Source organism: Cynocephalus volans, chromosome 6 (assembly GCF_027409185.1).
Source record: "Cynocephalus volans isolate mCynVol1 chromosome 6, mCynVol1.pri, whole genome shotgun sequence".
Lineage (NCBI taxonomy): Eukaryota > Metazoa > Chordata > Mammalia > Dermoptera > Cynocephalidae > Cynocephalus > Cynocephalus volans.
In genome coordinates, this window is record NC_084465.1 from 99290208 (window position 1) to 99317104 (window position 26897).

Consider the following 26897-nt stretch of genomic DNA (forward strand, 5'->3'; position numbering starts at 1 on the left):
GCCTAGAATAGACCCAGGTTTCTCTCCTGACTCCAACTTAACCTTGTAAGCTCCTGCTGTCTCTCCGACTAATAAACGCGCCAGCCTTAGGTCTGCGGGTGGGTGGGGTTGGGGGTAGGGAAGTGCGTCAGGGGAGGGAACGGCATTGGGGGAGTCTGCGGGTGGGTGGGGTTGGGGGTAGGGAAGTGCGTCAGGGGAGGGAACGGCATTGGGGGAATGTCTCCTAAGGGGACCTCTTGAAAAAAATCACATCAATGTAGCTGGCTGGCTAGCTCAGTTGGTTAGAGTGTGATGATGATAACATCAAGGTCAAGGGTACCCTGTACCAGCCAGCCACCAAAAGAAAAAAATCAAACAGCTTTGCAGGTATCTACATCCGTCCCCTGAAATTGCCACATGAACTTCGTGAGAGAGATCCATTTATCCCTAGCCCTATTTGACAAGCGAGGAAACTGAGGCTCAGGAGAGGAAAGGGCAAATGGGCATCTGGGCCTGCTATGGCTGGGGAGCCAGTGGTGTATTGCCCAGCATGAGATTATTAGCAGGGGACCCTGCTCTCAAGGGGGGCCTAAGTGCACCCCAACTCTCCATCCTGTCCCTGGGCTGTCTTTCCTTCCTCCACAACTTGGCCCCAGACCTCTCTGTGGGGCATGGCAGGTGGGAGGCAAGGCTTGGCCCAATTCTGCAAGGGTCCCAGGCCCCTGTCCCCATTCCAGCTCTGGGGCTATGGGCCTCTCAGGTTGAAGGGGCAGGGGAGCTCTGGGAGCCTCCCTGACTCCAACTTACTCCAACACACACCCGGTCCCCAAGACTCCAAAGGCCTGACCTGGGCGACCCTTCCCCCTGCCGTCCTTGCTGCGCAGGTGAGGAGGCCCTGGCTCTGGCCTTCCACTCTCCCCACACCAAGTTGGGATGGAGGGTTCTGGTTAGCTGGTGGCCAGGCCGGGAGGGTCCTGGAGGCATGGGGATGGGAAGTGATTCTTGTTGAGGGGTGGGGGCCTCGCATCTGCCCCAGATGCCCCTGGCTGATCATCTTCCAGTACTTTGACTGTGGGGTGGGCGGCTTGGCCTGTTCATGCCCTTTGTCTCTGCTCTTGGGGAGGCCAGGTAGCACCCACCACAGAAGGGACCCAGCCTGTGAGTGTGTGACATGTGTGTGCACATGTCCTCCAGCCTTGGCAGATGGCTGCCGGGAAGGGGACCCAGCCCCGGCCCCTGGCCCCCTCCTCCACTCATGGCCAAGGGTGGGTGGGAAGCTGGCAGAGGCCCCAGGAGACTGCCAAGCTGACTGAGTCAGCCCTCAGCTGGGAGCCTCCAGGAAGACAGTCCTGGTCGTCAGAAGAGGGTCTCCACTGCTGGTTCAGTGCACGCACAGGCTAGCACCCCACTGGGACCAGAGAATAAGGAGGGAAACTGAGGCTCTGAGCGATATGGGGTATTAGCCCAAGGTCACCCAGGGTCAGGGAGGGACAGAAGGGAACCAGAGTCTAGGCTGTCTGGCCCTGGCCCCTGAAATGTCAGTTCATCAGGGAATACCCCCAACTCCATTCCTGCTCCCCAGCTCAACTCCTGCCCCCGACTCTCTACTCCTGCCCCCGCATCCACTGCAAGGGCATGACTTGGGAGCAGACGTGTCCATAGGAAGCCCCTCTCCCTTCCCCGCATCGTCCACCTGGGTCTGGCTGGCAAATCCCAGCCTGCCTGGGCCAGTTCTCCCCTGGATCACTCTGTCTTCACCCAGAGCCCCCTCTCTCCGCCCCCACACTTCCAGGCCAACTGGTCCTGAGTTGTGATGTCCCCTCCCCCAAGGCTGTAGGGCTGTCCATTGTCCTCCCTGTTTTGTTTTGTTTTTTTAAAGATGACCGGTAAGCGGATCTTAACCCTTGACTTGGTGTTGTCAGCACCACACTCTCCCAAGTGAGCTAACTAGCCATCCCTACATAGGATCCGAACCCGTGGCCTTGGTGTTATCATCACCACACTCTCCCAAGTGAGCCACGGACCGGCCCTGTCCTCCCTGTTCTGAAGCCCCCATCGGTGCTGCTGGCCGTCTGCCTACCAGCCCCACCCTCCTCCAGGCCAAGCCTCCAGCACCCCCCAGGACACTCTGCTTGGTCCTGTGGACCTTGGGCCCCAAGGAGCTGGAGCAGGCCAGGCTGGGAGGGCCCTGCCCAGAGGGTGTTTCCATTTGGAAGGAAAAGGACCCAGGCTGTCCTGGCTTCTGGTCTTGCTTTGCTGCCCAGAGTGGGCGAGTGGGAGAGGGGCAGGGGGGCCCAGAAGAAGGGTGTGTGGTGGAGTCCAGAGGTCGTGCCTGTGCCTCTGGTCTTACCCAGCTGTGCTGGGGCTCTGGGCCAGGGCTGGGTGGGAGAGGCAGGAGATAAAGCTGGGGGAACTGGGTCCCTCTGGTCATCCCAACTGACCAAGGATATCCATATTGGCTGCCCCACCCTTGTGCACATCTGTTCCTGGGTCCCTTGCGCCAGGCAAGGAGGAAGAGGCCAAGCCCTGCTTCTGACCTTGACCTGGGGCAAGTCACTCCCTTCTTTTGGCCTCAAGCTCCCACCCCCCCCAGACCTACCCACCTCAACCTGGGTGGTGGACACAACAAATGGATTCACTCACTCATTCACTTAACAAACGCTCAAGTTTGGGAGAAATGAAGGGCAGGTGGGACGATGCTACATAAGGGGAGTGGTTAGGATGTTCGAGCTCTGGTTCTACTCCAGGCCAGCCCCCTCCTTTCACAGATGGGGAAACCGAGGCCCAGGGCCTTGCCCCACATCCATTCGGGCCAGGTCTGGTTTTCTGACTTTGGGTCCTCAGGTCTTCGCATCGCCGTTGGATCACTCTTGCAGAAGGAGTGGGCTCAGTGCCTGGGCTGTGGGAGATGGGGCAGTGGTCTGTTGGTGAGGCCTTCTCTTCAACACTCCCCATGGGCTCAGAGTTGCCTGGCGGCCCAGAGGTATCCCTTCCCACTACCAGGCCTTGCTTCTTGGGAGGAGGATCTGAATGCCAGGTGCGGGGGTTGGGGGAAGAATGCCTGGGGCTGAAGGTGGGAGCAGTGCAACAACGCTGTGCACAGGCCAGGCACGCAGAGCATGCTTGAGAAATGGTGGCATTGTGGTGCTAGTGATGTATTAGTAAGGACATGGACCCAGGGCCCTGCTGGGGTAGGGCCCCACCTTCAGCAGTGTGGGGACAGACACAAATCCTTGCTCAGCAGGCTTTCAGGTGCCGGGAAGAACAGCCCAGGTACAGCTGCGAGAGGCTGAGGCCAGAGGGGTGAATCAGGGAAGACTTGCTGGAGGAGGGGACAGGAAGGGAGTGGCAGCTGAAGGAGAATATGGGGACAGGGAGGTTGTGAAGCAGGTGCTGGTTCCTGAGAGGTGAACATCAGGTGACAGGGGAGGGGAGAGCCTGGGGACAGGAGGCTCGGGGCTGAAAAGGCAGATGGCACTGTTCTGTGTAGAGCACTCAATGGCTTCCCAGTGCCCTCCAGGCTTTGACCTAGCCTCCCTGAGGGGCTTCTTCCTCTCCTGTCTCCTTTCTACTGCATGACAGGCAGGTTTGCTGTGGTTCAGTTGGGGCCTCTGCAGCTTTGGGTCCAGAGAGAGTGGGCTTTGGAGGTGAATCTCAGCTGTGCCATTTACAAGCTCTGTGACCTTGGCAGCTTTCCCCATCTGGAAAATGGGGAGAATAGCAACTCATTTGCAGGGTCATCAGGACAAACAGAGATGGGGTGCAGGAGCCATGCTGGGTGGTTCTGGCCCACAAAACTGATTTTTTTTAGACCACGTGGTCCTTCCACCCAAGACTCTACTCCATGTCCATGCAGCTGACAAGAATCTGCCCCCAGCCCTCAGCAGAAGCAGCGCACTCCTATAACTCTGTTTCTCACTGCCTGACTTAGCCCCACCGTGGTCTGGGCACCCTTAGGGCTGGTTCCATTGGATCCTCATGGCCCCCAGAGCCGTGCAGAATGCCTGGTGCTGGAGCGTGTGAGTGAGTGGGTAAAGGAGGCAGCCAGGAAGAGGCCGAAGTCCAGAGCCCACCCCACCCCCTCCTGCACCTGGAGTGGGCCTGGTGCCTGTCCTGGGCCGGTAGGAGGGGTAGGCCATGGACTCCCCAGGACTTAGAGGTGCGTATGGGGTCTGCCTGCAGCCAGGCTTTGTTTGGGAAGCTCAGCATTCCCTCCCTTTGGGGACTGGGCCTCATACCCACTGACCCCCCATAACCTGAGACTCCTGAGTCCTAGATGCTGACACTGGAGCAGCGGGTTACCTCTGTGTCCTGTGTGTTTGTGCACAGGTGTGACACATTTGCATGTGCTGTCTGTATGTCCGGTGGGACACTGGCCCAGAGAGCTCTGGTGGAGCTCTCCAAGAACAGCCTGGGCTGCCTGGGCCTGGCTGTGCTGGGTGTGTGTCCCTGTCTGGCTCCTCCAACCCAGTGCTGGCCCCTCCCAGGGATTTGGGCCGCCTGGGCCCAGCCCTCCTGTCCCCTCCCCTCCCAGCCCGAATGGGTGGGCGTGGGGGCCGCTTGGCGGGCTCGCCTTTGGCTGAGGCCCAAGTGCAGGCGGTGCTTAGAGCCCCATGCACCGCCCCCACCCCCCAAGCTGGGCAGACAGGAAAATACCAGACATAGTTGTGCAAAGGTGCAGCAGGCGGACAGGCAGCAGGGGGTGGGGGCCGCAGCATGGGGCCCAGAGCCACCAGGACCAGGGGATGCCTCCATGCCAGGCTGGCCCTGCAGCTGGGCTGCCATGTACATCTGTAGGAGTGCATGTGAGCGAGGGGCTCCCTGAGCCTGGGGTCACCCTCCCTGCTGGCATTGGAGAAGGAAGTGCATCTGGTGGGGGCATCTCCTGGGAAGCCAAGGCTGGTGAGGGACGTGGGGGGAGCCAGCCAGTGTACCTTCCCGCGTCAGCTCTGCCTGACCTATCTGAGTGACCTTGGCAGGTCCAAGTTACTGCCTGGGGCACCCCCAGTCCAGACCAGAAACAAGAATTCTCAGGGCTACCAGTTTCTGGCACTTTCTATGTGGCAGGCACTGGGCCAAGGCTCGCTCTGCAGGATGCCCCAAATCCCTGGGACCATTATCATGGTGCCTCTGTTACCGATAAGGAAGCCAAGGCTCAGAGACAGCAGCAGGGACCTGTCACCACAGTTGGGTGGCACAGGGGACTGGGTCCAGGTAGCCTGACTCTGGGTCACACTCTATAAACATGCTGGAGCTGGGGCTCCTGGCACGCACTGTTGTCAGGTGCTGCTCAGCTGGGGGCTTTCCCGAAGCCCCCTGGCAGAGAGCAAAGATTTCCGCCCTGGCTGCTGGGTCACCTGGGGGCCCTTGCATTCCCCCCTGGGTGAGGGTCTGCCTTCCCAGGGGATCTTGGAGTGCTGGCTGAGTGCCCATCTTGGGACGGGGGAGGGGCTGCCTGCTGAGACAGAGGTTCCCAGGGAAGGCAAACTCCACGCTCTTCCAGGAAGTGCTGCCTGCCCTGGCCCCTCTCCTAGGACATGTTGGGCCCAGGCCCTAGGATAAGCCCCTCCCCTAGCCCTGGGACAAGGCCTCTGTGCTGCCTTCCAGGGCCTTCCAGCCCCCTTCCTTTGGTGCAGTCAGGCTCTGGAAGGTGGCTAGAGCCAGCTCTGGGGGGCACAGGCCTGTGTATGTTGCACACTGGCCAGCAGGCTTGGCAAAAGCCAGGTCCTCCCAGTTCAGGGTGAGACTGGTAGTCAGTCGGTATACAGGAGAGGGCTAGTCCGCTGCTCAGCTATCCTCGCAGCTAGAGATGGGCCAAAGGTTGGGGACTCAGCAATGGCAACAATTCATTCAATAAGTTTTATGAAGCACCTACTGTGTGCCCAGCACTGTTCTAAGTGCTGTATGTTACATACTAATGGGAAACAGTAATAATTGGATTTGAGCATTGCCTGGATGTCTCCCTGAAACCCAGTGTGGGGGTCCTATATCTGTTATTATCATCCCATTTTAAAGGTGAGGGTGATGAGGCTCAGACTGGGAGGGGACTTGTCCCCGGGTCACATGGGCAGGAGGCAGCAGAGCCAGGTTGGGGATCCCACTGGTCTGACCCATATTTGGAGCCCTGCTCTGCTGCCTAGTCAGTAAGGGGGGCCCTGAGAGGAATAGGCCTGCCTGGGGCCCCCAGCAGGGCTTCCCTGCCCTCCAGCCCCCACTGCTGGGTGACCAAGGAGGTGGAGCTCTTGGCCAGAGTAGAGAGCCGCAGTCGGTTCCCAGGAATGCGGGGTTGTGGGGCCGTTTGCTTTGGCAGCACAACGCCCTCAGTTCTCCAAGCCTCCTAGTGGGCTCCTCGACCCCAACTGGCTCCTTCAGCACCCACCCACTGCCTGCCCTGCTTTCCCTCCTAGGTCTACACCTAGCCCCTGGGAAAGGAGGGGGTGCCAAGCCTGGATCACCTTTGTCTGATCCTCCCCACATCCACGAGCACAGGAGGGTCCGATGGTGAACACGGCTCTAGACTCACCTGGGGTTGGAACCTGGCTCTGCCACAGACAAGCTGCATGACCCTGGATAGGTCACTTAATTCCCCTGAGCCTCAGTTTTTGCATCTGTAAAATGGTGATGAAACAGCACCTGCCTAAACACATGCTGCATGTTGCTGGACTGTTGACAACTGGTTGTGGGTACTGTCATTGTGATATTCATCCATGGCTGCCAGCTGTGGGCTTGCCACCCACTTTTGCAACCTGGGGCAGGTGCCTCCCCTTCTGGCCCTCAGTTTCCCCATCTGTGAGAACAGAGTGCTGAAGTAATTGTCCCAGTCACCTGACTCTGGGACACCCATGGAACAGCACTCAGCTGACGGGTTCAGGGGAGGCCTCTTTCCATTCAATAAGACCACCTGGACTTCTGTGAGGTGCATCTTGGGTCCTTGTCCCCAAGTCCTAGGCTGGACAGGACACAGGTGACCAAAGGGGCAGTTTCAGAACTAACCCGGGAACAAGGGGATGTCCCTTACATTGGCCTTGATAACACTGATACACTGGTGGTTGCTCACCTGACCCCACACTGCTGTGGGGTGGGCAGGGATGGAACTGCCATCTACAGACGGCCAGTCCTCTCTCTGCTTCTGCCAGGGATACTGAGTGGTTTCTGGGGTGGGTGTGCACAGCCCCAAACCCACCCTGCACCTGCACTCTACAGGCACCCCTACAGGCTTGGGGCCAGCCAGCTGCTGTCCCCTAAGCAGGGACAGAGGGGCTTCATCCAGAGCAGGATTCCAGCCGCTCTCTATTAGCCTGGTGATTTGAGCCTCAGTTTCCCCATCTGTGCAGCAGGGAAAATGACAGCAGCTACTCACAAGAGGGATTGTAGAGGGCTCAGTGAATTTATGGATAGACGGGGCCTGGCACTTGGTTGGTGTTTAATGGATGTTAACCCCCTTTCTAGTGTGTCCCACCGCAGGCCAAGGGGCCCTGGAGGAAGACTCTGTGCTTTTTCTGGGCCTCAGTTTCCCCGAGCGTGCTAGGCCTCCGCCGTTGCCAGGAGGGTGGGCTCCCCGGCTTACCTCGCTGGGTCGGGTCGGGGCTGCCCGGGGCGCTTGGGCTGCAGCTGGGGGCCGTCTGTGCGGGGCGGCCGCGGGCGCACAATAGCAGCCATTGTCTCCGGCCGGCCGCCGCGGGGCCCGCCCAGCCCACCCTCTGGGTGACCCCCGCCCCCGGGGGAGGGGGGAGCGGGGCGCGGTCCCCCCGCCCCTACCGCCCCGGTGGTCCCCGCGGCCGCCCCTGCGCGCTTCCTCCCTCGCCGCCGCCGCTTCCTCCCGCTCCCTCCGCTCTAATTAGTTCCTTTCACCGCTGGAGGAGCCGCAGCGCCCCCGGGTAGCGCGACCTCCGCGGCGAAGCGCCTCCCCCAGCGGTCCCTCGGGTGGGTCTGCCCCGGTACCGAGCGCTCGGAGACCTGCCTCTCCACGCCGCGATCGGGGCACCAGGCGCGGCACCACCTAACCAGCGGGGAAACTGAGGCAGGGAGAATCGGAGGGACGTGGTGACGGCTGGACAGTCCCGCTCTGCCCCCCCAGCCCCCGACATGGCGCTGCATCCAGTGAGCGTCTGCTGGGTGCCTACGCTGAGACTGAGAGCTCCTGCCTTGGAGCCCACCCCACCGCGAGGGATGGACAGTAAACCAGGGCCAGATGGACAGAACTGACAGGGGCTCGGGGTCTACCTCCCCCTTTGGAGAATTGCTGTCATCAGATCAGGCGATGGTGGGGCTGGCCTGCAGAGGGGCTGCAGGGCCCTTCCCAGGTTCCAGGCCCATCCTGTCCCCTCTCTGAGCCTCAGAGGCTCTTAAGGGGGCAGGACCTGGCTCTTGCCTGCCCTCCTCACCCGGCGGGGGGCAAAGGGCCGAACAAAGCCCAGAACTGGCTGCTATGGGCTGGGGTGGGGGTGAAAGGGGACACTTGGATGTGGGCCAAGGTCAGAACAAGAGTAGAGTCACAGGTCGTCTTCTCCCTGGGGTGGGGCCGGCCTGGGGTGGGGGGGATCTTCAGGGTGTGGGCTTTGGGACGGCTCCTTTCTCCTTTCCCAGGAGGGGGCAGGTTGGCCATTGGCCGGGCTCTGGCTTCCATTGAGATGAACCCCTACCTCCCTTGGCAGGAAGTGGGGGGGTCTCTGGAGACTGAGCCTGCTGATTAAGGGGGGCATTGGAGTCCCCCCTCCTGCTTTGGGCACTGTGCCCAGCCCCACCCTGGGAAACAGGCTCCTCCTGGTACTCTCCCAGTTCTAGGTGGAGAAAGTGTCCCCTGCAGGTCCTAAGAGCAAGATGACCCTATGGCTCCTCCCTGTCCCCTTCTGGCCTGGGGTTAGGGAGTAGGGCAGGTGCCAAAGGATGTTGCCGGGGCAGCTTTGCCAGTGAGAGCCAGTGTCAGTTCGAATTCCCAGTTCCCAAACCATCCTGCCCTGTGGTCCCCTTCTCCGGAAGCTGGGGGTAGGGAGGCCTGTGGCCCTGGGCCAGCCAAGGGACCAGGCCACCAGCCCTTCCTGGCTCCTGAATTCTTAATCAGCATAAATATTTACTTCCTTCCTCCCCTTCCAGGCTCCCAGCACAGAAGAGCTTCAGGGAGGTTGGACTGGGCCTGTGTCTAAAAATAAACAGGTGGAAAGACAGGCAGACACACACAGACAGACATAACGGGGTGGGAGGGGTCTGGCAGAGGGCAGCTCCCTGCCCAGCTAGAACAGTGCGGGTCCAGGCCCATCTGTTGCTATCATCCACCTACCTGCCAGCTGGACTCTGGTCCCCATGCCCTTCACATCACTGGGAGCCCCTGGCCCATGCATGGCCTGGGGGTCAAGTCCAAACAGATCTGACAGCTCCAACAGGGACATGTCACAGACCTCGGTCTCTCGGCCATATGTGGCCATCCATGCTGTGATGATGCAGCCTTGGAAAGGTGGGCAGCCTCCTTGGGCTCAGACACTCTGATGTTAGCCGTGCATGGGTGGGATCCTGGGAAGGTCTCAAGTGAAGGAGGGGACCGTCTTGTTCCCCGTGTGCTTGGTTGGAGAAGTGATCAGGAGGGCGTAGGGGCTGTCCTGCCTCATGGAAGGCATTCTGGGCAGCTCTGCACATGTGGGCCACACTAGCCCCCAAGGAGACTCATGCATGTGAAATATCCTAAGTACATTGTGTAATGACAGGGATACCTTCTGAGAAATATGTCATTAGCGATTTCATCGTCATGTGAAAATCACAGAGTGCACCTACACACACCTAGATGGTGTAGCCTGCAGCACACCTAGCCTATGCGGGAAACCATTATAATCTAATGGGACTCCCATCACATATGCGGTCTTGTCGTTGACCAAGACGTCATTATGCGGCACATGACTGTATTTAGCAGTTATCTTTGCTATGTTCTCCCTTTTGTATCAAATTGTAAAAATCTAGGTGCTGTGAGTGACAGAGAGGATCTCATAGTGTGGCTTGTTTGTTTTTAAACAGCTGGCCAGACCAGGAATCGAACCCTGTACTTTGGCGTTATAAGCACCACGCTCTAATGCACTGACCAGCCAGCCAGCCCCGCGTGTAGCTTATTTCACAGATAGGTTTCTAAGGTATCATAATCAGTGAACAGACGCAAGGAACAGTATGAGCATCTCACCGCACGTGCAAAGATTGCTGCTATAAAAATGAAGTTTGAGTCTGGAATGAAGAATTGACCTTGTTCTTGGGTCAGTGGATACTATTAGTTCATTTATATGTGAAAATAATTACACCAGTGAGCAGTTCTAAGAAAATGATGAAAATTACAGCATGAGAACTTATAATAAAATAATATCATCACCAGCAAAAAATGATATATACATACATATTTATTAACCACCAGACAGAGCTGGTCTATTCCTTCGCCAACCCTGTCCCAACTGGCCTGACCAGACCACAGTCCCCAGCTGCCCCCTGGTGGCGGCCCAGAGCCCTCTGGCTCCTGGTAGCTTGTTGGTGCCACTCCTCAGTCCCTCACCTGGGAGGTGAGGCCCCTGCCTGTGCCCCCAATTCCTCGGGGCTGGCTTTGCAAGGCTTGCCTGGGACAAGGTGTCAGCCTGGTTTCCGTAGAGGTGATCATAGCTGCCTGCTGGGAATGGATGAGTGCCCGACACAGCTGAGGAATATTGATAGTGACCTTGGAGGACACACCTTGCTCTCCTGGCATGGTTCTCGGTCTTCGACCCAAACCAGGCGTGTGTCCCCATGTGGCTTCCTGCTCCATCAGAAATGACTCTTGGGACTTGACTAGCGAGTTCCAGAGAAAAGACCTAGGCTCGAGGCCTTAAATCTGTTAGCTCTGCCTATTCCAAGCTCTGTGACCTGAGGCAATGTCTCTCAAACTCAGTTTCAAAGCAAAATGGAGACCATGAGTGTTGCCTCCCTGAAAAGATTCACGGGAAGTGGACGTGGAGCTTCTGAGTAGGCGGCTGGCTCACTCTCTCCATGATACCTGCAGGCCAGGCCACTCGGAGGGTTTCCCTACCCCTGCAGACGGCCTCACTCACTCTCACCCTTTAATGAATGCCACCTGTGGAGGAGCCTGGGGTCAGTGTCACAGCACAGCTCCTGTCTTCCCCAGGTTCCTGCCTGAAGACCCCCACTGCCTGCTGCCACTTCCAACCCCAGCCCCCCATCACCATGCACTCCCTGGACGAGCCGCTAGACCTGAAGCTGAGCATCACCAAGCTCCGAGCGGCGAGAGAGAAGCGGGAGAGGACACTGGGTGTGGTCCGCCACGGAGCTCTGCACAGGGAGCTCGGCCTGGTGGATGACAGCCCCACACCCGGCTCCCCAGGCTCCCCGCCCTCAGGTACTGCCCCCGGGCAGGGCAGGGGGACTAAACCCTGATCCAGCCACGAGATAGGAGGAATGGCCAAGGTGTGTCCACCAGGACATGACTGCAGTCCTGCATGGCTTCCGGATTACAGTGCTGCCCACACGTTGTCCATTCACCCTCCCAGTGGTTCATGCAGCTGGCACACAGAGCCAGGATTCAAATACAGGCCTCTGGGCGGATGTGGAGCAGCTGATAAGGGAAGGGAGGGATCAAAGGCTCCAGGCCCAGAGGTGGTGTGGCCGGCAGACTAGGGCAGTAGAGGTTGGGGACTGAATCCAACATGTGCTTCCCAGGGAATGCTGGTGCTCACTGCTTCTGCTCTGCCTCCAAGTTGACCCTGAAAACCAGATTTGCCACATGTCTGAGCTGGAAGGCTCTGGAAACAGCCCAGCCCAAACCTTCCATTTTACAGAAGAGAGCATTGAGGCAGGAAGGGGCCCGGGAAAAGTTAGAAAGGTCCCTACCTGCCAGTATGTGAGGGAGTCAGGAGCCTGGGTTCGAGTTTCTATTCACCCGGTGTGCCAGACCATCCCATCTGTAAAACAGGCGCTCTCCACTTCCCATCTTACACAGTGGCCGAGCTCTCATGGTGGTAAAGGTCAAACAAGATGGGGAGGTCATCTCATTTGTCAACTGTACAAGCTGCTTCTCAGATACCTGGGGTCCCAGGGTGGTGCAGGGGTGCAGCTGATGTCTGCTTCATGGTCACAGTGGGGATTCAGAGGTGGGAGGACCTGGTCCACCTGGATTCCTGGCTCTAACCCCCTGAATTGTGCCTCCTCTTTAGGCTTCCTGCTGAACACCAAGTTTCCTGAGAAGGTGGAGGGACACTTTTCAGCAGCCCCTCTGGTGGACCTCAGCTTGTCACCACCATCTGGGCTGGACTCCCCCAACGACAGCAACTCGCTGTCCCCCGAGCGCCAGGGCAATGGGGACCTGCCCCCAGTGCCCACTGCCCCGGTAAGGAGGGTTGAGGGTTCCAGAGACAGAAAGTGTGTTGGTGTCCTGGGGCTGCCATAGCAAAGACCACAAGACTGAGTGGCTTAAACCAGCAGAGGTGCACTATTGCAATTCTGGAAGCTCAAGTCTGAAATCAAGACCTCTGCAGGGCCTCCTTCCTTACCTCTTTCCTAGCTTCTGGTGGCTTCCACCAATCTTTCATTCCTTGGCTTGTGGCCACATCACTCCAATCTCTGCCTCCGAATTTATATAGCCTTCTTCCTTCTGTGTCCCTCTGTATCCACATCTCCCTCCCTTTTCTCTTATAAAGACACCAGCCACTGTCCAGTGTGTATGTCTGGATGTGGAAAAAAAAGAAAGAAATAGAGGCTGGCTGGTTAGCATGGCTGGTTATCTCAGCTGGTTAGAGCATAGTTCTGATAACAGCAAGGTCCAGGGTTCAATTGCTATACCAGCCAGCCACCAAAAAGAAAAAAAGAAAAGAAAGAAAAAAAGATACAATTCACTGGATTTAGGTCTCACCCTAACCCAGTATGACCTCATCTTAACTTGATTATATCTGCAAAGATGCTATTTCCAAATAAGGTCACATGCACAGGTACCAGGGATTAGGACTTGAATGTATCTTTTGCGGGGACACCATTGAACCCACTACAGAAGGGGACAGAGGGGCTGGGTCCAGCTGACCCAGCAGGACACTGACCGGCTCTCTCCCTCACCGTCATGCCCAGGACTTCCAGCCGCTGCGCTATCTGGACAGCGTCCCCAGCTCCTTCCAGTTCTTCCTGCCCCTGGGCTCCGGCGGGGGCCTGCACCTGCCCGCTGCCTCCTTCCTCACCCCCCCCAAGGACAAGTGCCTCTCGCCAGAACTGCCACTGCCCAAGCAGCTGGTGTGTCGCTGGGCCAAGGTGAGTGGGGCCAGGAAGAGTGGTGTGGGGTCTGGGGCAGGTGCCCCACATGGGCTCAGAAACCCCCGTGGCCCTTCCTGCAGTGTAACCGGCTCTTTGAGCTCCTGCAAGACCTGGTGGACCACGTCAACGACTATCACGTCAAGCCCGAGAAGGATGCCGGGTACTGCTGCCACTGGGAGGGGTGTGCCCGCCATGGCCGAGGCTTCAATGCCAGGTGAGGGAGGGGGAGAGAGGGCAGAGGGCGGAGGGAGGGGCCGGCGCTCCAGGGAGCTGAGCCGGCCCATGCCCCCCTGGAGCAGGTACAAGATGCTCATTCACATCCGCACGCACACCAACGAGAAGCCGCACCGCTGCCCCACCTGCAACAAGAGCTTCTCCCGCCTGGAGAACCTGAAGATCCACAACCGCTCACACACAGGTGAAGGGCTGGGACTAGGGGTTTTGGGCCCACAAAGGGCAGGCTCGCTCTAGGCAGGGTCGGGGAGGCAGGCTCCTAGAGAGCGGGGACTCTAAGGAAGGACTGGGTGTTAGATGAGAGACAAATTTCATTGCTCAGTGGCCCCTTTTTGAACGGTGCTTGCTGGGAGAAGTCTTCCCTGTGGATCAAACCCCCCACTTGTGGAGCCACGGACACGATTTCCTGCATCCTGTTAGTACGATCGTATAACTAGTGCCACCTCTGATGGCAGAGACTGTCTGCTTTGCTCCTCACCATACCCCAAGCCTACAGTAAAGCCAGCTCAGGCCCACAGAGCCACAGACCTGATCTCTTTTTCTCTTCGCGGCTGGCCAGTACAGGGATGGAACCCTGGACTTTGGTGCCATCAGCACCACACTCTAAGCCACTGAGCTAACTGGTCCAGACCTAATTTCAAATCTCCTAATCCCTGCACTAAAAAAAGCAAAAAGAAATAGAAGATATTAATTGTAATATTTTATTGAACCCAACATACACAAAATATATATATATATATATATATTTTTTAAAGATGACCGGTGAGGGGATCTCAACCCTTGGCTTGGTGTTGTCAGCACCATGCTCAGCCAGTGAGCAAACCGGCCATCCCTATATAGGATCCGAACCCGTGGCCTTGGTGTTATCAACACCACACTCTACCGAGTGAGCCACGGGCTGGCCCCAAAATATTTTAATAATAAAAAAAAAATCAATGAAATTTATTTTAATTTAAATAAATTGAATTTTAGTGCCGACCCTGTGGCTCACTCGGGAGAGTGCGACGCTGGGAGCGCAGCAGCGCTCCTGCCGCGGGTTCGGATCCTATATAGGGATGGCCAGTTTGCTCACTGGCTGAGCGTGGTCAGAAAAAAAAAAAAAAAAAGGATGCTAATAAATAAATAAATGGAATTTTATTTAAAATTTAATGTCTTAACCATACACAAAGTCTTCACAATCTGGCGTGTATTTTTTTTCGTGGTGTCTATTTTACCCTCACGGTGTGACTCTACCTGGACCAGCCGCATTTAAGGCTCAGTGGCGGCCACACGTGACTCCTGTCCTGGCCAGCGCAGTGGCAGATGCTCAGTAAATCTTGAGCCGGTTTGTTGAGTAAGGGCAGTCGGCATTCCACTGTCCCCTCCTGGGGTCAGATCTCATGTCAGGTGCTGGGGACACCCCCTCCTCCATTGGAGGCTGTGCGCTCTCAGGGAACTCTCGGTCTGGGGGATGCTGCATGGGTGGTGGGGAGCACTGGGCGGGAGAGAAACCCCTCACGCCGCCTGCCCGCAGGTGAGAAGCCCTACGTCTGCCCCTACGAGGGCTGCAGCAAGCGCTACTCAAACTCGAGCGACCGCTTCAAGCACACTCGCACCCACTACGTTGACAAGCCCTACTACTGCAAGATGCCTGGCTGCCACAAGCGCTATACCGACCCCAGCTCGCTGCGCAAGCACATCAAGGCCCACGGCCACTTCGTGTCTCACGAGCAGCAAGAGCTCCTGCAGCTGCGCCCGCCCCCCAAACCACCGCTGCCTGCCCCCGACGGCAGCCCCTACGTCAGCGGGGCCCAGATTATCATCCCCAACCCCGCCGCCCTCTTCGGAGGCCCTGGCCTGCCCGGCCTGCCCCTGCCCCTGGCTCCTGGCCCCCTTGACCTCAGTGCCCTGGCCTGTGGCAATGGCGGGGGCGGTGGGGGTGGGGGGGGTATGGGCCCTGGGCTGCCAGGCCCCGTCCTGCCCCTCAATCTGGCAAAGAACCCGCTGCTGCCCTCGCCCTTTGTGGCTGGTGGACTGGGCCTGCCTGTGGTCTCCCTCCTCGCTGGCTCCGCTGGCGGCAAGGCCGAGGGGGAGAAGGGACGTGGGTCAGTGCCTGCTAGGGCCCTGGGCATGGAGGGCCGCAAGACACCCCTTGAAAGGACGGAGAGCAGCTGCTCCCGGCCAAGCCCCGACAGACTCCCCCTGATGCCAGGCACCGTGCTGGACCTGTCCACAGGCGTCAACTCGGCAGCCAGCAGCCCAGAGGCGCTGGCCCCGGGCTGGGTGGTCATCCCGCCGGGCTCCGTGCTACTCAAGCCGGCCGTGGTGAACTGAGCCCGCCCAACAGACAGCTGTGGCAGCCCTGCCAGCTGCTCTGGCCCCGCCCCGACGAACGGAAACTCTTCTGCGAAATAGCAATAATGTCCTATTGCCCCAGGACCTGGTTGGCTGTGTTCCCTGGGCAGCCCTGCCCTGGATGAGCTGGGCAGCAAGGATGGTGCTAGAAGGTCACTGCTGGCTGCCTGGCTCCCTAGTGAAGACCTGGACCTGCCATCCAGGGAGAGCTGTGCTCTTGGGTGCCGAGGCCTTACTCACCTCAGGCCCTCCTGCTCCCATCTTCCACCTGACCCTCAGACCCCCTCAGTCTCCCACCTGCCCACATCCCAGCAGTGGGGGGGGCATCTGCCCTCCCTGCTGGCACCAGGCTCCCTCCAGCCTCCTTCATGTCATGAGCCGTGAGGAGGAGCTCCCAGGGATCAAATGCCTCCCCATCTCCTGCCTAGGCTCACCCAGCCTCTGCTTGGGGGGGTTCCTGGACCCCTTTCCCTCCAGCCCACCCTTCTGAGGGAAAGCAGGATAGACGCAGGCCCCAGCAAAGCCACAGGAAGTGGTCACCGCTCTTCCTGCCTCCCATGACAAGGTGCCTCCCCGTTCAGAGAAGGGAGGCCCGCTCTGCTAGTTGTCCCTCAGTCCGATTCAGACAGCACTTCCAGAGGGACAACACTCTGCAGAGTGACAGGGTAGCTGACCACTCACCTGCCCCCACACCCTGGGAGTGGATGCCAGGGCGCCCTGAGCCAGGGAGGGTAGCAGGTGGGGCCAGGCTGAGCTGAGCTTTCTCGTCACCTGCCTCAGCTGGGTCTGGCCTGGGCAGTGCCAGCCTGCAGGACATTGGTCTTTCACCAGGAGATGGGAGGCTGGCTGGGGACAACCCCAGACTGGGCTAGAGCTCCAGATCTGGGGGCACCAAGTGACAGCACACAGGGAAGGGTGGGCTCCAGGTTAGTACTGGACTAGGAGCTTTCTGGAAGCCATGGACTGAAGGCCCTGGGCCTGCGGGCAGCCAAGGATGGCCATGGGAGGGCCCAGTCCTCTGCCTGGGAAGGGGCATTCCCTTGTTTACTCCACACCCAGCTGGGTCCCCCAGGGTCTTTGTACTCGGAAGGCTTGTAGCAAGGTTGAGGATAATCCAAGGGTGCCAGCAGTCTCTGTGCACCACAGCCTGCTGCCCCATCCCAGGAAGCTGGGCTCTCCCACCCTGGGCCTATCCACCCCCACCACCCCCATCCCCTGCCCCATGCTGGCTGGGTTTCTAGGGCTGCCCTCTTACTAGGTGCAAAATGGCCAAGGCCCACCCTCCATTTGCCATCTGTAGAACAGGAGCTACCGGGATGGCCATGGGGTCCTCAGTTGCCCTGCAGTTCCTCTGAGCAGCTCTGCTGACCCTACCTTTTCCTGGACTGCCCTTCTGTCCCAGAGGGGTCACCCTGACCCAGCCCACCCCACTGCTGGGCTTAGGCCCCCAGCCCTGACAGGGCCCGGCCATGCTGACTCTGCCCCTTGAAGGGGCTTTGAGCAAGGTAGGAGGGAGCTGGTCTCCTTTCTTCGGACCCCCCTAGGACCCAAGGAACCCCACCCCCGCTAGGGCCCCAGGCCTTAAGTCCCCCACAGGGGTTCATGGGTTTGAGACTCAAGCAGAGCAGAGGAACAGGGCACTGGAAGGCTGAAATGTTAGCATGTGACTTGGTAACAGACCAGGCTTGCGAGGCCGGTGTACTCTTCGTTGTCGGTTTGTGGTTGCACATTCCAGGATATCAGTATTTTAACAGGTTCTAAGTGCCTTTCTATTGTAGCATATGTTTCTCCTCCTCTCAGCTCCATTGCTGTTAGCATAGAGTTTAAAAAAAAAAGATAAGCTAATGACTATAACAATATATTCCTCCATGTGAGAGGAAGTTTATAAAGAAACAATAAAAGTGAGTTGCAAAGATGGTTTCTGCGTCTTGGGCATGCCAGGGCCTGGGCCACCTGACACTAGACCACCACTACTCTCTGCCTGGTTGTGCTCTATAGCACTGGAAGGCCCTGATCTATCTGCAGCTTTCTCCCCAACCCTGAAGGTGCCACCACCTCTCAATCTGCAGCTGAGAACAGGTGGCTGGGAAACTGGAGAGGGGGTGGTGCTGAGGAGCAGGGCTGCTAGGAGCCAAGATGGAAAGCTCGGACTAAGCATCACAAGGTTCAGGTCCTGGTCCTGCCACTACTGCTGCGACTTTGGTGAGCAATGCCTCCATCCAACAAGACGCTGGCAAAGGCTTCTCCCGCAGCCAGATGATGGAGATGCTAGATTCAAACCCAGCCTGGGGGGGCAGGGAGTGGCCAGCAACAGCTCTGGGGCCAGGGCCTCCTTCACCCCATGGGAAAGGCAGGGGCAAGACCCAAGGATGGTGACCCAGGAGCTGGGGTCTGGCAGGATGCCACAGGATGGAGTCGGGTGCAGCGCTGTGCAGGCAGGAGTGGCTGGGTCCAGTATGAGGAGGAGCGCACCACATTTCGTGCGGGCAGGGCAGCTAGCTACTCATCTGCCTCGCCGACCCTGGCCCCCCTGGGCTGTCAAAGGCCACTGCCTCCCCATCCCCAGCACTCAGCCCTACAACTGGCGAGAAGAGCAACCTGCCTTCTGGAATCCGGATGCATGCATGTGACAAGCGTGAAAGACATTTGTTTTATTTATTACCGAGCTATAAATTAGAGGCGGCGGGGCAGGGGGAACCGAGCAGTCATGTTTTGGGCATCTGCCCCTCATCTCTGTCCTCCTGGGCCAGGATTCTGAGTTCCTCATCCAGGCGCTCCTTCGCTCGGACCACCTGGAGGGGTCACAGACAATCGGGCTGGGTGACCCAGCCTCTGCCCATCCCAGGCCCGGGCTGATTCCCTGGAGGGCAGTGGGAGAGACACAAGTGCCTCCTTTAGCAGCACCACGGGGCAGGAGGAATGGCCTGGGAGCAGCAGCTCCTCCATGGAAGACAGAGGGGCTGCCAGGAGCTGGGCAGGCGCACATGTGGTCTATGAGCAGAGCTGGTTCCCGCACACCCCAGCCGTTGCTCCTGGTCCTTCAGCCCCAGCTGCTGGGAGCCACTGTCAGGGTGACGCGGCCTGACCAGCTGGGCCCAGTGGAGCTGAGGCAGCCAGAGGGGTGGCAGTTTAGGGGAGCCCTCCTGGAGGCTGGGGTACCAGGGAAAGGTGTGACACACCTTCCTACCCGCCAAGCTCACCCTGCCTGGAAATGAGGGGCCCCACGGGAGGAGAGGAGGGCCCATGGCTCACCCCTCCCTGCATCAAAGACCACTCACCTTTGACTGCAGGTAGAAGGAGCCACCCACGGATTTATCGTTCACCTTAAATAAGTGTTCATAGTTCTGCAAGAGAGGAGCCAGGTGAGAGGGTTGGCTGGCTCTGGCTTAGAGATACCAGGGGACACTATGAAGTGACAAAGGGAAGGGAAGCTAAAAGGCCAACCTCTCCACCCTTTGTGTCATGCACACAGCACAGGACGCTGCTGTGACCACTGAGGGGCAGAGACATGGACAGGTAGGTGCACGTGGAGGGAGGGCTCAGCTGCTACTGCCCTACCCTGGGCCTAAAACTTAACAAGTGATAGTGACTCCCCCAGGCTGGAGTCTGAGCTGGCTGTGGTCAGAGCCTCCACACCTGCCCCTTTCTGCCAGGCCTCTGTTCTTTCCCGGCCAAGCAAGGCTTGGCTGGAGCTCACCTTCTGGATCTCCCTGGGGCTCAGCTTGGAGACATTGAGAATCTGCTGTGCCTCCTGGAGGCTGAGGCCAGAGAGGTTGGAAGCAGCTGCAGACTGGTGTCCAGTGCGTCCCCGAGCATCAGCTGCTGCCCTGCTGGCTGTGTGGACATGTGGGTGATTGCTCAGCCTTCAGCAGCCCAGAGCTCCCCCTGGGCATTCCAAGTGGGTGGCTCACCCCTGCCAGGTGGCATAGGAGAAGAGACACACAGGAACAGAGGTAGCTGGGAGGTGTCTCTTCTCTAGGAGTGGTTTCTTTTTCAGGGGAAAGGTTTTGTGGGGGGGAGAGGGAGGGAAGTGAGGACAGACATGCCTCACTGGAGGATAAGGGCAGGGACTGGCCATCAAACCTGGCTCCGGGTCCTCAAGTCAGACCATGAGATGACCCTGTCCCCGCCACCTCCCAGCCCTGCCCACTCTGGCTGTGTTCCAATAAAACTTTACTTACAAAAACAGGTCGGCACTTTGGCTCTCCTGCCCTGGATGCTCAGGTTAACCAGGTCTCACTGAAGACAAATCTCTCCCTTACATGGGAATGTCCCAAAGTCTGGCACCGCCCCCAACCACGGGAAAGTGTCCCAAACCACACCCACACTTGCACAACCCCAGCCTGCAGAGGGATCCATGCACTACATAGCTACGGGGAAAATCTGACCTGGGCAGGAGCTCCCAGCCCAGGGGCAGACAGGGGCCCATGTTTACCTGCAAACTCCTGCCGCAAGGCCCGAGCAAAGGCCCTGCCCACAACTTGCGCCCCCATCACAATGATCTGAGCCAGGTACTTGGCCTGTGGGCAAAGCAGGCACCTGGTCAGCAGGCTGCATTCTCAGGGCCTGCAGAGATGGGACCCTGGAGATGGCTGCTGAGCAGCGAAGCTGCTGGAAGCCTGCGGTGATGATGCACAGAGCCGCAGCCACGGCCGCCTCCTCCAAAATACCCCGACAAAAAGCTTTTCCTTTGGGTGGCTTCAGATGCTCAGCGCACAGGTATACCGGGGTGAACCTGATGCTGTCCCCAGAGGCAGAATGGCCTGCCTTCAGGAACGGCAGAGAGAAGCCAAGCCAAAGGGCTGCAGGAAGGGATACCGTGGCCTGGGGCCAGAGCACAGGCACAGTCCCACACCTGCCATTAACTTACTCTCCACCCTGAGGCCGATGGCAGATCTTCCTGTGCTTCTGAGATCGTCTGGTGGGAAACTCATCCGTCCTAATTCTCCCAAGACTATTCAAAGTCCTGTGATTCTGAGTCTGTTCCGTTCAGCATAATAGTTACCAAAGGTCTCCACCCTCAAGGAGCTAAAAGCTCACTAGGAGGGTACTTAGACCAACATACTAAGCACCAATTAGAGACAGCAAGGCTAGTTCATCTATTCAGCTGCTGGTTCACTCATTCATCCAAACACTGAGTCTACTCCACTCTGCACTTGAGCACAAGGATACATAGAACTTGGTCCCTGCCCTTGGAGCTGGACTGGTGGGGAAATCAGCCACAGCACAGTGAGACTAGACGTGACCCAGACTGTGCAGTTCCATGCACCATGGAGGCACATGGGGAGTCTCACTAAGATGTGATCAGAGCACAGAAAGCCAACACAGGGAAAACTCGGGAATGTGATAGAGGTTCTGGGCGAAGACGGCCTTTCTCCTGGGCTGAGTTTCAAAAGGCAGGAAGAACCATGATGGGAATATTAGGGATTTCTAGGCAGAGGGATGGGGTGAGCCAAAACTGGGAGGAGAGAAGGTATAAGGGTTGTCCTGGGAGCAGCCAATAGCCTAGGCTGGTCAGAGATCAGACGAGGCAGGTGGAAGATATGGAAAAATGCACAGATCTTCCTGGGAAATAAAAGATTATATATAGACAGCCTGTATAAATTGACCCCGTGCAAGCAAAATGGTCTAAACGTGGGTGCACTGAGAATGCTGGAAGAACACACGCCATAGGTAACAGTGCTCAAGGGGCACAGCCGAGTGATTTTCCTTCTTCTTTGTTCTTTTCTGTAGTCAGACATCCTCTCAGTCAACAAGTACTGACTGAGCCCTGTGCCAAACACGTTCTATTTGTTGTGCCATTTAATCCAACAACTCAAGGGGTTTAGTGATGAGCCTGAGGACACACAGCTGGTACTCGGGGAAGGAGGGGTGGGACACAAAAACAGCATTCTTAGCCATGGCATTCCAGGCTGCCCATCTCACACAGGACCCTGGGGTCTGGAGGGAGGATGACTGAGCAGGCTGACAAGTAGCAAGACCCAACCCAGAGGCCACAAAGGGCTTGTCAGACTCCAATGCGATCCACACTCCAGAACCTGTCTGCTAACAGGCGGGATGTGAGGATGGGCCATTATGGGAACAGATAAGCAGAAGTGGGTTTTGATTTCACAAGGAGGTGAAAATTTCATAAAGCCTGGATTTCACACCAGAAAGCAAAGGCCAGAGAAGACCCTCCTGTGATCAGGGAGAGGTGCGGGCCGTAGCCAGCTGTGCTGCAGGTGTGAGGAGGAATGATGGACGCACCTGTAGACTGAGCAGTCTCACCTGACTTCTACCCTCTTCCCCTGAAGCCACCCCCAAGTGGGACAGGAGGCTCTCAGATGGAATGCTGGTCCTGTATGAATGACAAAGGTGACAGGCCAACAGGTGAATGCAGTGGGTTCCCTTGCCTGCAACACCCCTCAGGTATCAGACCACACCTCCCACTGACAGCTTCCCCTCCCTCTGAAGTCACACACCCATCACATGGCTTTGTGATCACTGGTTTACTTTTCTGCGGAGGTCAATGACTGCTGCTCTGCTGCTAAATACTAAACCGAGGTTGTAGCAGCTGGCTGGTTACCTCAGTTGGTTAGAGCACAGCCTTGTAATACCAGGGTAGGGTCAGGGGTTCATATCCCTGTACTGGCCAGCCGCCCCCCCAAAAAAACACGGAAAAAAAAAACAAAAAACTAAAGTTGTAACTGGGGAACTTCCCCAACCAACCACCCCCTACGCACTTCAAACTAAGTGGCATAGTGGCCTGTGGTTACAGCTGTTCAGAGGACCATGGCTGTGGGGAAGGCGGTGGGGCTGGCCAGTGAAGGGAACTGCCTGCATGGCTGATTGAGGCCCCCAAGGTTCCTGTGGGAGGCATGTCCCAGGGAGGCAGCAGGGTGTAGTGGTTACACAGGCAGGCTGTGAGATCAGCTGCATGACCCTGCACAAGTTCTCAACCCCTTTGAGCCTCAGTTTCCTCATCAGTAAAATGTGGCCAACAACAGGACCAATGAGATAATGCCCGTAAAGTGCATGACACAGAGCATAAAGGTATAGTAGATGCTCAATTAATGTTGGTTTCCATTTACTGCTATTCTTTGTTTCATAAAACTTGACAATGGCCAGGCACTATAGAATAACAAATCATCTTCCAATACGGCAGCTCATTTGCTGTAGGCCACACCACATTCCCCAGGTGAATCAGAAGCAGCAGCAGGAGGAACAAGAACAAGGATGACCCCGACTGGAATCCTAGCTTTGTCTCTGGAATCCTAGCTTTGTTTCTCACCAGCTGTGTGGCCCTGGGCAAATTACTCAACCTCTTTGAACCTCAGTTTTCTTATCTGCAAAATGGATAGGCTAATACGCTCCTCACTGGAGGGCTGTAAGGCCCTTAGGAGGTGATGGACAGACAGACAGCTGCAAGTACAAAGCAGGAAGCTCATCAGCTGCCTCTGCTTCTGGAACAAACCCTGCTTGGTGAATGGTCTAGTGATCAGGCAGTGCAGCCAAGCCTCTCATCCACCCATTCAGTGCCCAAACAGTCCCTGAGTGCTGACTAAGGGTCAGGCTGCATTTAGAGCTGAGGACTTGTGGGGAGAAAAGCTCTGCCAGATACAGCTCCTCAGGGAAGCAAAACAGCCACTGGCTGAGGCCCCTCCAGAAGACCTTCAAACAACCCATAGCCCACTGACACTTGGGCCTAAAGGTACCAGGCAGGAGCAACCAGCTGTCGCAGCATCCAACTCCAGGCCAAGCGGTGGTCAGAGAGCAGAGGTCAGAGCCATAGGATTCTAACCCTGGGAACCATGGTTAGCAGCACATAAGCTTTCTCATCTGGGGAGCAATGGGGCACAATGTGGGACCAAAACCCTGCAGCTAGGGTAAAGGACTCTAACTTAAGTGGCTAATCTCATTTGTCAAGAGCATCAAGAAAGGTGCGCAGCTTGCAGACAGCTCCAAGTGCAATGTTCCTTCAAGGCACAGCTCCAGGATCTCAGACTAGTGAGCAGACTCAGCCCCTTCCCAAGGACACACTGAGATAGGAAGGGGCAGGGCCCCTGCAAACAGCTGCTGGCATCACAACTAAACAGGAGGGAGGTCAGGACCACAACTGTGGCATTTGCCATAGTATTCCCAGGGCCCGGCCAGTGGCTGGTGCAGCAGGTACCTGATTTGAATGAATGTGGCTGTTCAGGAATTGACAGGTCACCATCAGCTCTGCTTTGGCCAAAGGTGGAGTTTCATAAACTCTATGCCCCCAGACAGGGTTTCCAAATGCCGCCTAACCCCTCTACTCAGGAAGGGCTCTGGCCATCCCCCAATACACACACAATAATACTCCAGCACCTGCAAATTCAGTCCACTCCCTAGCTTGGCATTCACAGCTCTCAGTCTGGCCTGAAATTGCTCCGATTTTTTTCTCTCCCTCACCTCTCTCCACACTGCAGCCACACCCCCTACTCCTAGGTGAACTCTCCACGTCATTGCTGCTCCAAACTCCTCCACCTTGAATATCCTCCCTCCTGCCCTGACACTGTCAAACCTAACATCCTTCAGGACTTAGCTCAACATGTCTCCCCCGTGCCCGAATGAAACGTTTCCAGGTTTCTCTCATTTATACCTTCACATGGCACTTTCTTTTCCTATTAATAGACTGTCATATTGTCTTATTCTACGGACTCGCCTGCTTTCTCCTTTAGGATACAAACTCCTCCTGAGCCACATTTTACTCAGCCTTGAGGGAGGCTCAGAGTTAAATGAAGAAATGCATACGAAGGATCCAGCTCAGTGAGGGCTCATCGTAGGTCCCCAATGGATGGTAGTGCCATCGCAAGACAGGAATAACATGGTGGTAAACATGTAGTCTCGGGATATGGAAAGAGCTGGGCTCAAAACCCGTCTCTGACACTTGTGGGACACATGACCCTGGAGGAGTCAAACTCTCTGAACTTCAGGATCCTCATGTGTAAAATGGGGACAATGACAGCATGACTTCATAAGAACGAAATGAGAGAATCTACATAAAGCCTCAGCCCAGGGCCTGGCACTTGGAAGCTGTTAGCTGTTACCTTATCGTTTATTAGTAGTAGTTAAGAAGTTGCTCCCAACGGACCGTATCAGAATCACTCGGGGAACATACATATATAGAAACCCCAGGAACACAGATCAAGAACCTGCATTTTTAAAGGTTCCCCAGGTGACCTGACACAGAGACTGGTTCTAGGTGACAACGGTATCGCAGAAACCCTCCGTTTTCGGTGTCTCAATACCTCGTTCAAGTTCCAGGTCTGCTACTTCCTTGGAAACGTCACTTTCAAGTGGGGATAACAGAGGGGCGACAAGAGGGACCCCGTAGAGCCACAAGGCTCCGGGCTGGGCAGGTTGTCCCGGACCGGATTTGCCCCACCTCCGGCTGCCCCCGCTGCTCGCTCACACGCGGGCTGGGCACAGGGCGGCCACATGCGTCGGGCGTCTTCCGGCCAGCCAAGCCCCCCTGCCTTCCAGCCAAGCGGCTGTCCCTGGCCGCCGCAGGCCTCTGTCCTCCCGGGGGCGACGCCCCCAGACCCTGCTTTCTGCCGGGCTCGCCCCCCTCTCCCCGCTCCCAGCTCCAGCCCCTGCCCGGACCCGACTCGGCCTCCCCTTCCCGGGCAACGCCCACTCGGGCCTCACCATGGTGGCCGCTTTGCCTGCGGTGATCGGGCTCCGGCTTCCTGGCCCCACGGCCCCGGCTCAAAGGCGGCCGGCAGGTCAAAGGTCAAGGGAGGTGCAGAGAGCGCGTGCGCGAGGCCGCACTGGGCATGCGCAATGTTCCCGTACCGAAGGGCTGGGCGACGGCTTTTCGCATGGGGCGGCTCCTGGGGCGGAGCCTTCTGTAGGCGGAGCCAGCCCCGGGACACTCTAGGGCCGGTGTGCTTATCCCGGTACGCTAGGTGAAACGTGGGGCGGTTTGTTCCCTTGATTGTCAAAATATTTGGGACTAAAACATTATATGAAATAAACGAACATAATATGGAGTTGGATGCCAAATTCTCAGGAATATTTAAGAAAACAGGAAACTTCAAAATAGGTTTCATTTCGGATTCCTACCTGGGAAATTCCTTCCCAGATACCTGAGAGACTCATTCACTTCTCCACATCTTTGCTCAAATGTCACCTTCTCAATGAGGCCCACCCCGACCCCTAACTAATGCTGTGACTGCCCTCTATCTCTATTCTTTTTTTAATACATAACATCTTTATTGAGATAGAATTCACACACCACACAATTCACCCTTTCAAAGTTCACAACTGAGGCTGGCTGGCTCAGTTCGTTAGAGTGCTGTGCTGTAACACCAAGGTTAAGGGTTTGGATCCCCTTACCGGCCAACCGCCAAAAAAATAAAGTTCACAATTGAGTGCTTCTTTAGCATACTCACATAGCTGTGTAACCACCACCGCTAGCTAGTTCCGGGACATTTTCATCACCTGTAAGCGGTCAATCCCTGTTCTCCCTTCCCCAGCCCCTGACAACCACAAATCTACTTTCTGTCCCTATGGATTTGCCTGTTCTGGACATTTCACAGCAAAGGAATCAATACTATATGTGGTCTTTTGTGACTGGCTTACCCCTCCATTCTTGATCCCCTCTCTATTTTTTTCACAAAGCTCTTATCACCCTCTTCCATATCACAGAATTCGTTTATTTTTATGTCTATCGTTTATAATCTGTTCCCTCCCACTAGGATGAGAATTTCCAGTGGGCAGGACATTCAGCTCTTTTCTCTGCTCTTGGACATCGCACCTGGAAGGGTGTCTGGCACATGGCAGACACAACAAACATTGAAGGAACAAAAGTCAGGCTGCCCCGGACTATGTCTGGACACTGCCCTTTTTTTTCTGCCAACTCTCCAAATTCCTTCCTCCCTCAGCATCCTTGTTGTCCTTCCTTTTGTCTGAAATGGCTTCTCATGACCCTCTCTATGGCTGGCTCCTTGATGGCCTTAAGATCATACTCTCAGCTTAAACGGCACCTTCTCAGATTCCTGAGCATCCCGCTTCTTATGCATCTGAGTCACTTCCTTTCACATAATCTATCTTTTTCACAGCTCCTTCCACACCTTCTATTTGCTCAC

General features: G+C 56.8%; 2 protein-coding genes and 1 long non-coding RNA gene across 3 annotated transcripts; 1 reads left to right on the plus strand and 2 right to left on the minus strand.

Annotated features, from left to right (window-relative positions):
- Nucleotides 1–10388: 10388 nt before the first annotated feature.
- LOC134380665 (uncharacterized) lies at nucleotides 10389–12652 on the minus strand. The gene is made up of 3 exons (XR_010023899.1): nucleotides 12486–12652; nucleotides 11827–12173; nucleotides 10389–11699 (listed from the first exon to the last, which is right to left on the minus strand). It is a non-coding gene; the product is annotated as an uncharacterized LOC134380665 (long non-coding RNA).
- Nucleotides 11164–15780, plus strand: GLIS2 (GLIS family zinc finger 2). Its single transcript, XM_063100730.1, has 6 exons — nucleotides 11164–11335; nucleotides 12150–12322; nucleotides 13054–13230; nucleotides 13314–13447; nucleotides 13533–13651; nucleotides 14981–15780. Exons 1-6 carry the CDS (start codon nucleotides 11164–11166, stop codon nucleotides 15778–15780), a joined length of 1575 nt encoding a protein of 524 aa, XP_062956800.1.
- Nucleotides 15781–18437: 2657 nt separating this feature from the next.
- Nucleotides 18438–25543, minus strand: PAM16 (presequence translocase associated motor 16). The gene is made up of 5 exons (XM_063100160.1): nucleotides 25456–25543; nucleotides 20237–20321; nucleotides 19499–19635; nucleotides 19080–19145; nucleotides 18438–18593 (listed from the first exon to the last, which is right to left on the minus strand). Exons 1-5 carry the CDS (start codon nucleotides 25456–25458, stop codon nucleotides 18507–18509), a joined length of 378 nt encoding a protein of 125 aa, XP_062956230.1. The 5' UTR covers nucleotides 25459–25543; the 3' UTR covers nucleotides 18438–18506.
- Between the last annotated feature and the right edge of the window lie 1354 nt (nucleotides 25544–26897).

Coding starts and splice junctions, on each gene's coding strand:
- PAM16 (XM_063100160.1), bottom strand. Junction 19,146..19,498: donor GCCCCAGGGAGATCCAGAAG/GTGAGCTCCAGC, acceptor CCTCTCTTGCAG/AACTATGAACACTTATTTAA. Junction 18,594..19,079: donor CCTTCTACCTGCAGTCAAAG/GTGAGTGGTCTT, acceptor TGACCCCTCCAG/GTGGTCCGAGCGAAGGAGCG.
- GLIS2 (XM_063100730.1), top strand. CDS start 11,164: ATGCACTCCCTGGACGAGCCGCTAGACCTGAAGCTGAGCATCACCAAG. Junction 11,336..12,149: donor CCCAGGCTCCCCGCCCTCAG/GTACTGCCCCCG, acceptor CCTCCTCTTTAG/GCTTCCTGCTGAACACCAAG. Junction 12,323..13,053: donor CCCCAGTGCCCACTGCCCCG/GTAAGGAGGGTT, acceptor CGTCATGCCCAG/GACTTCCAGCCGCTGCGCTA.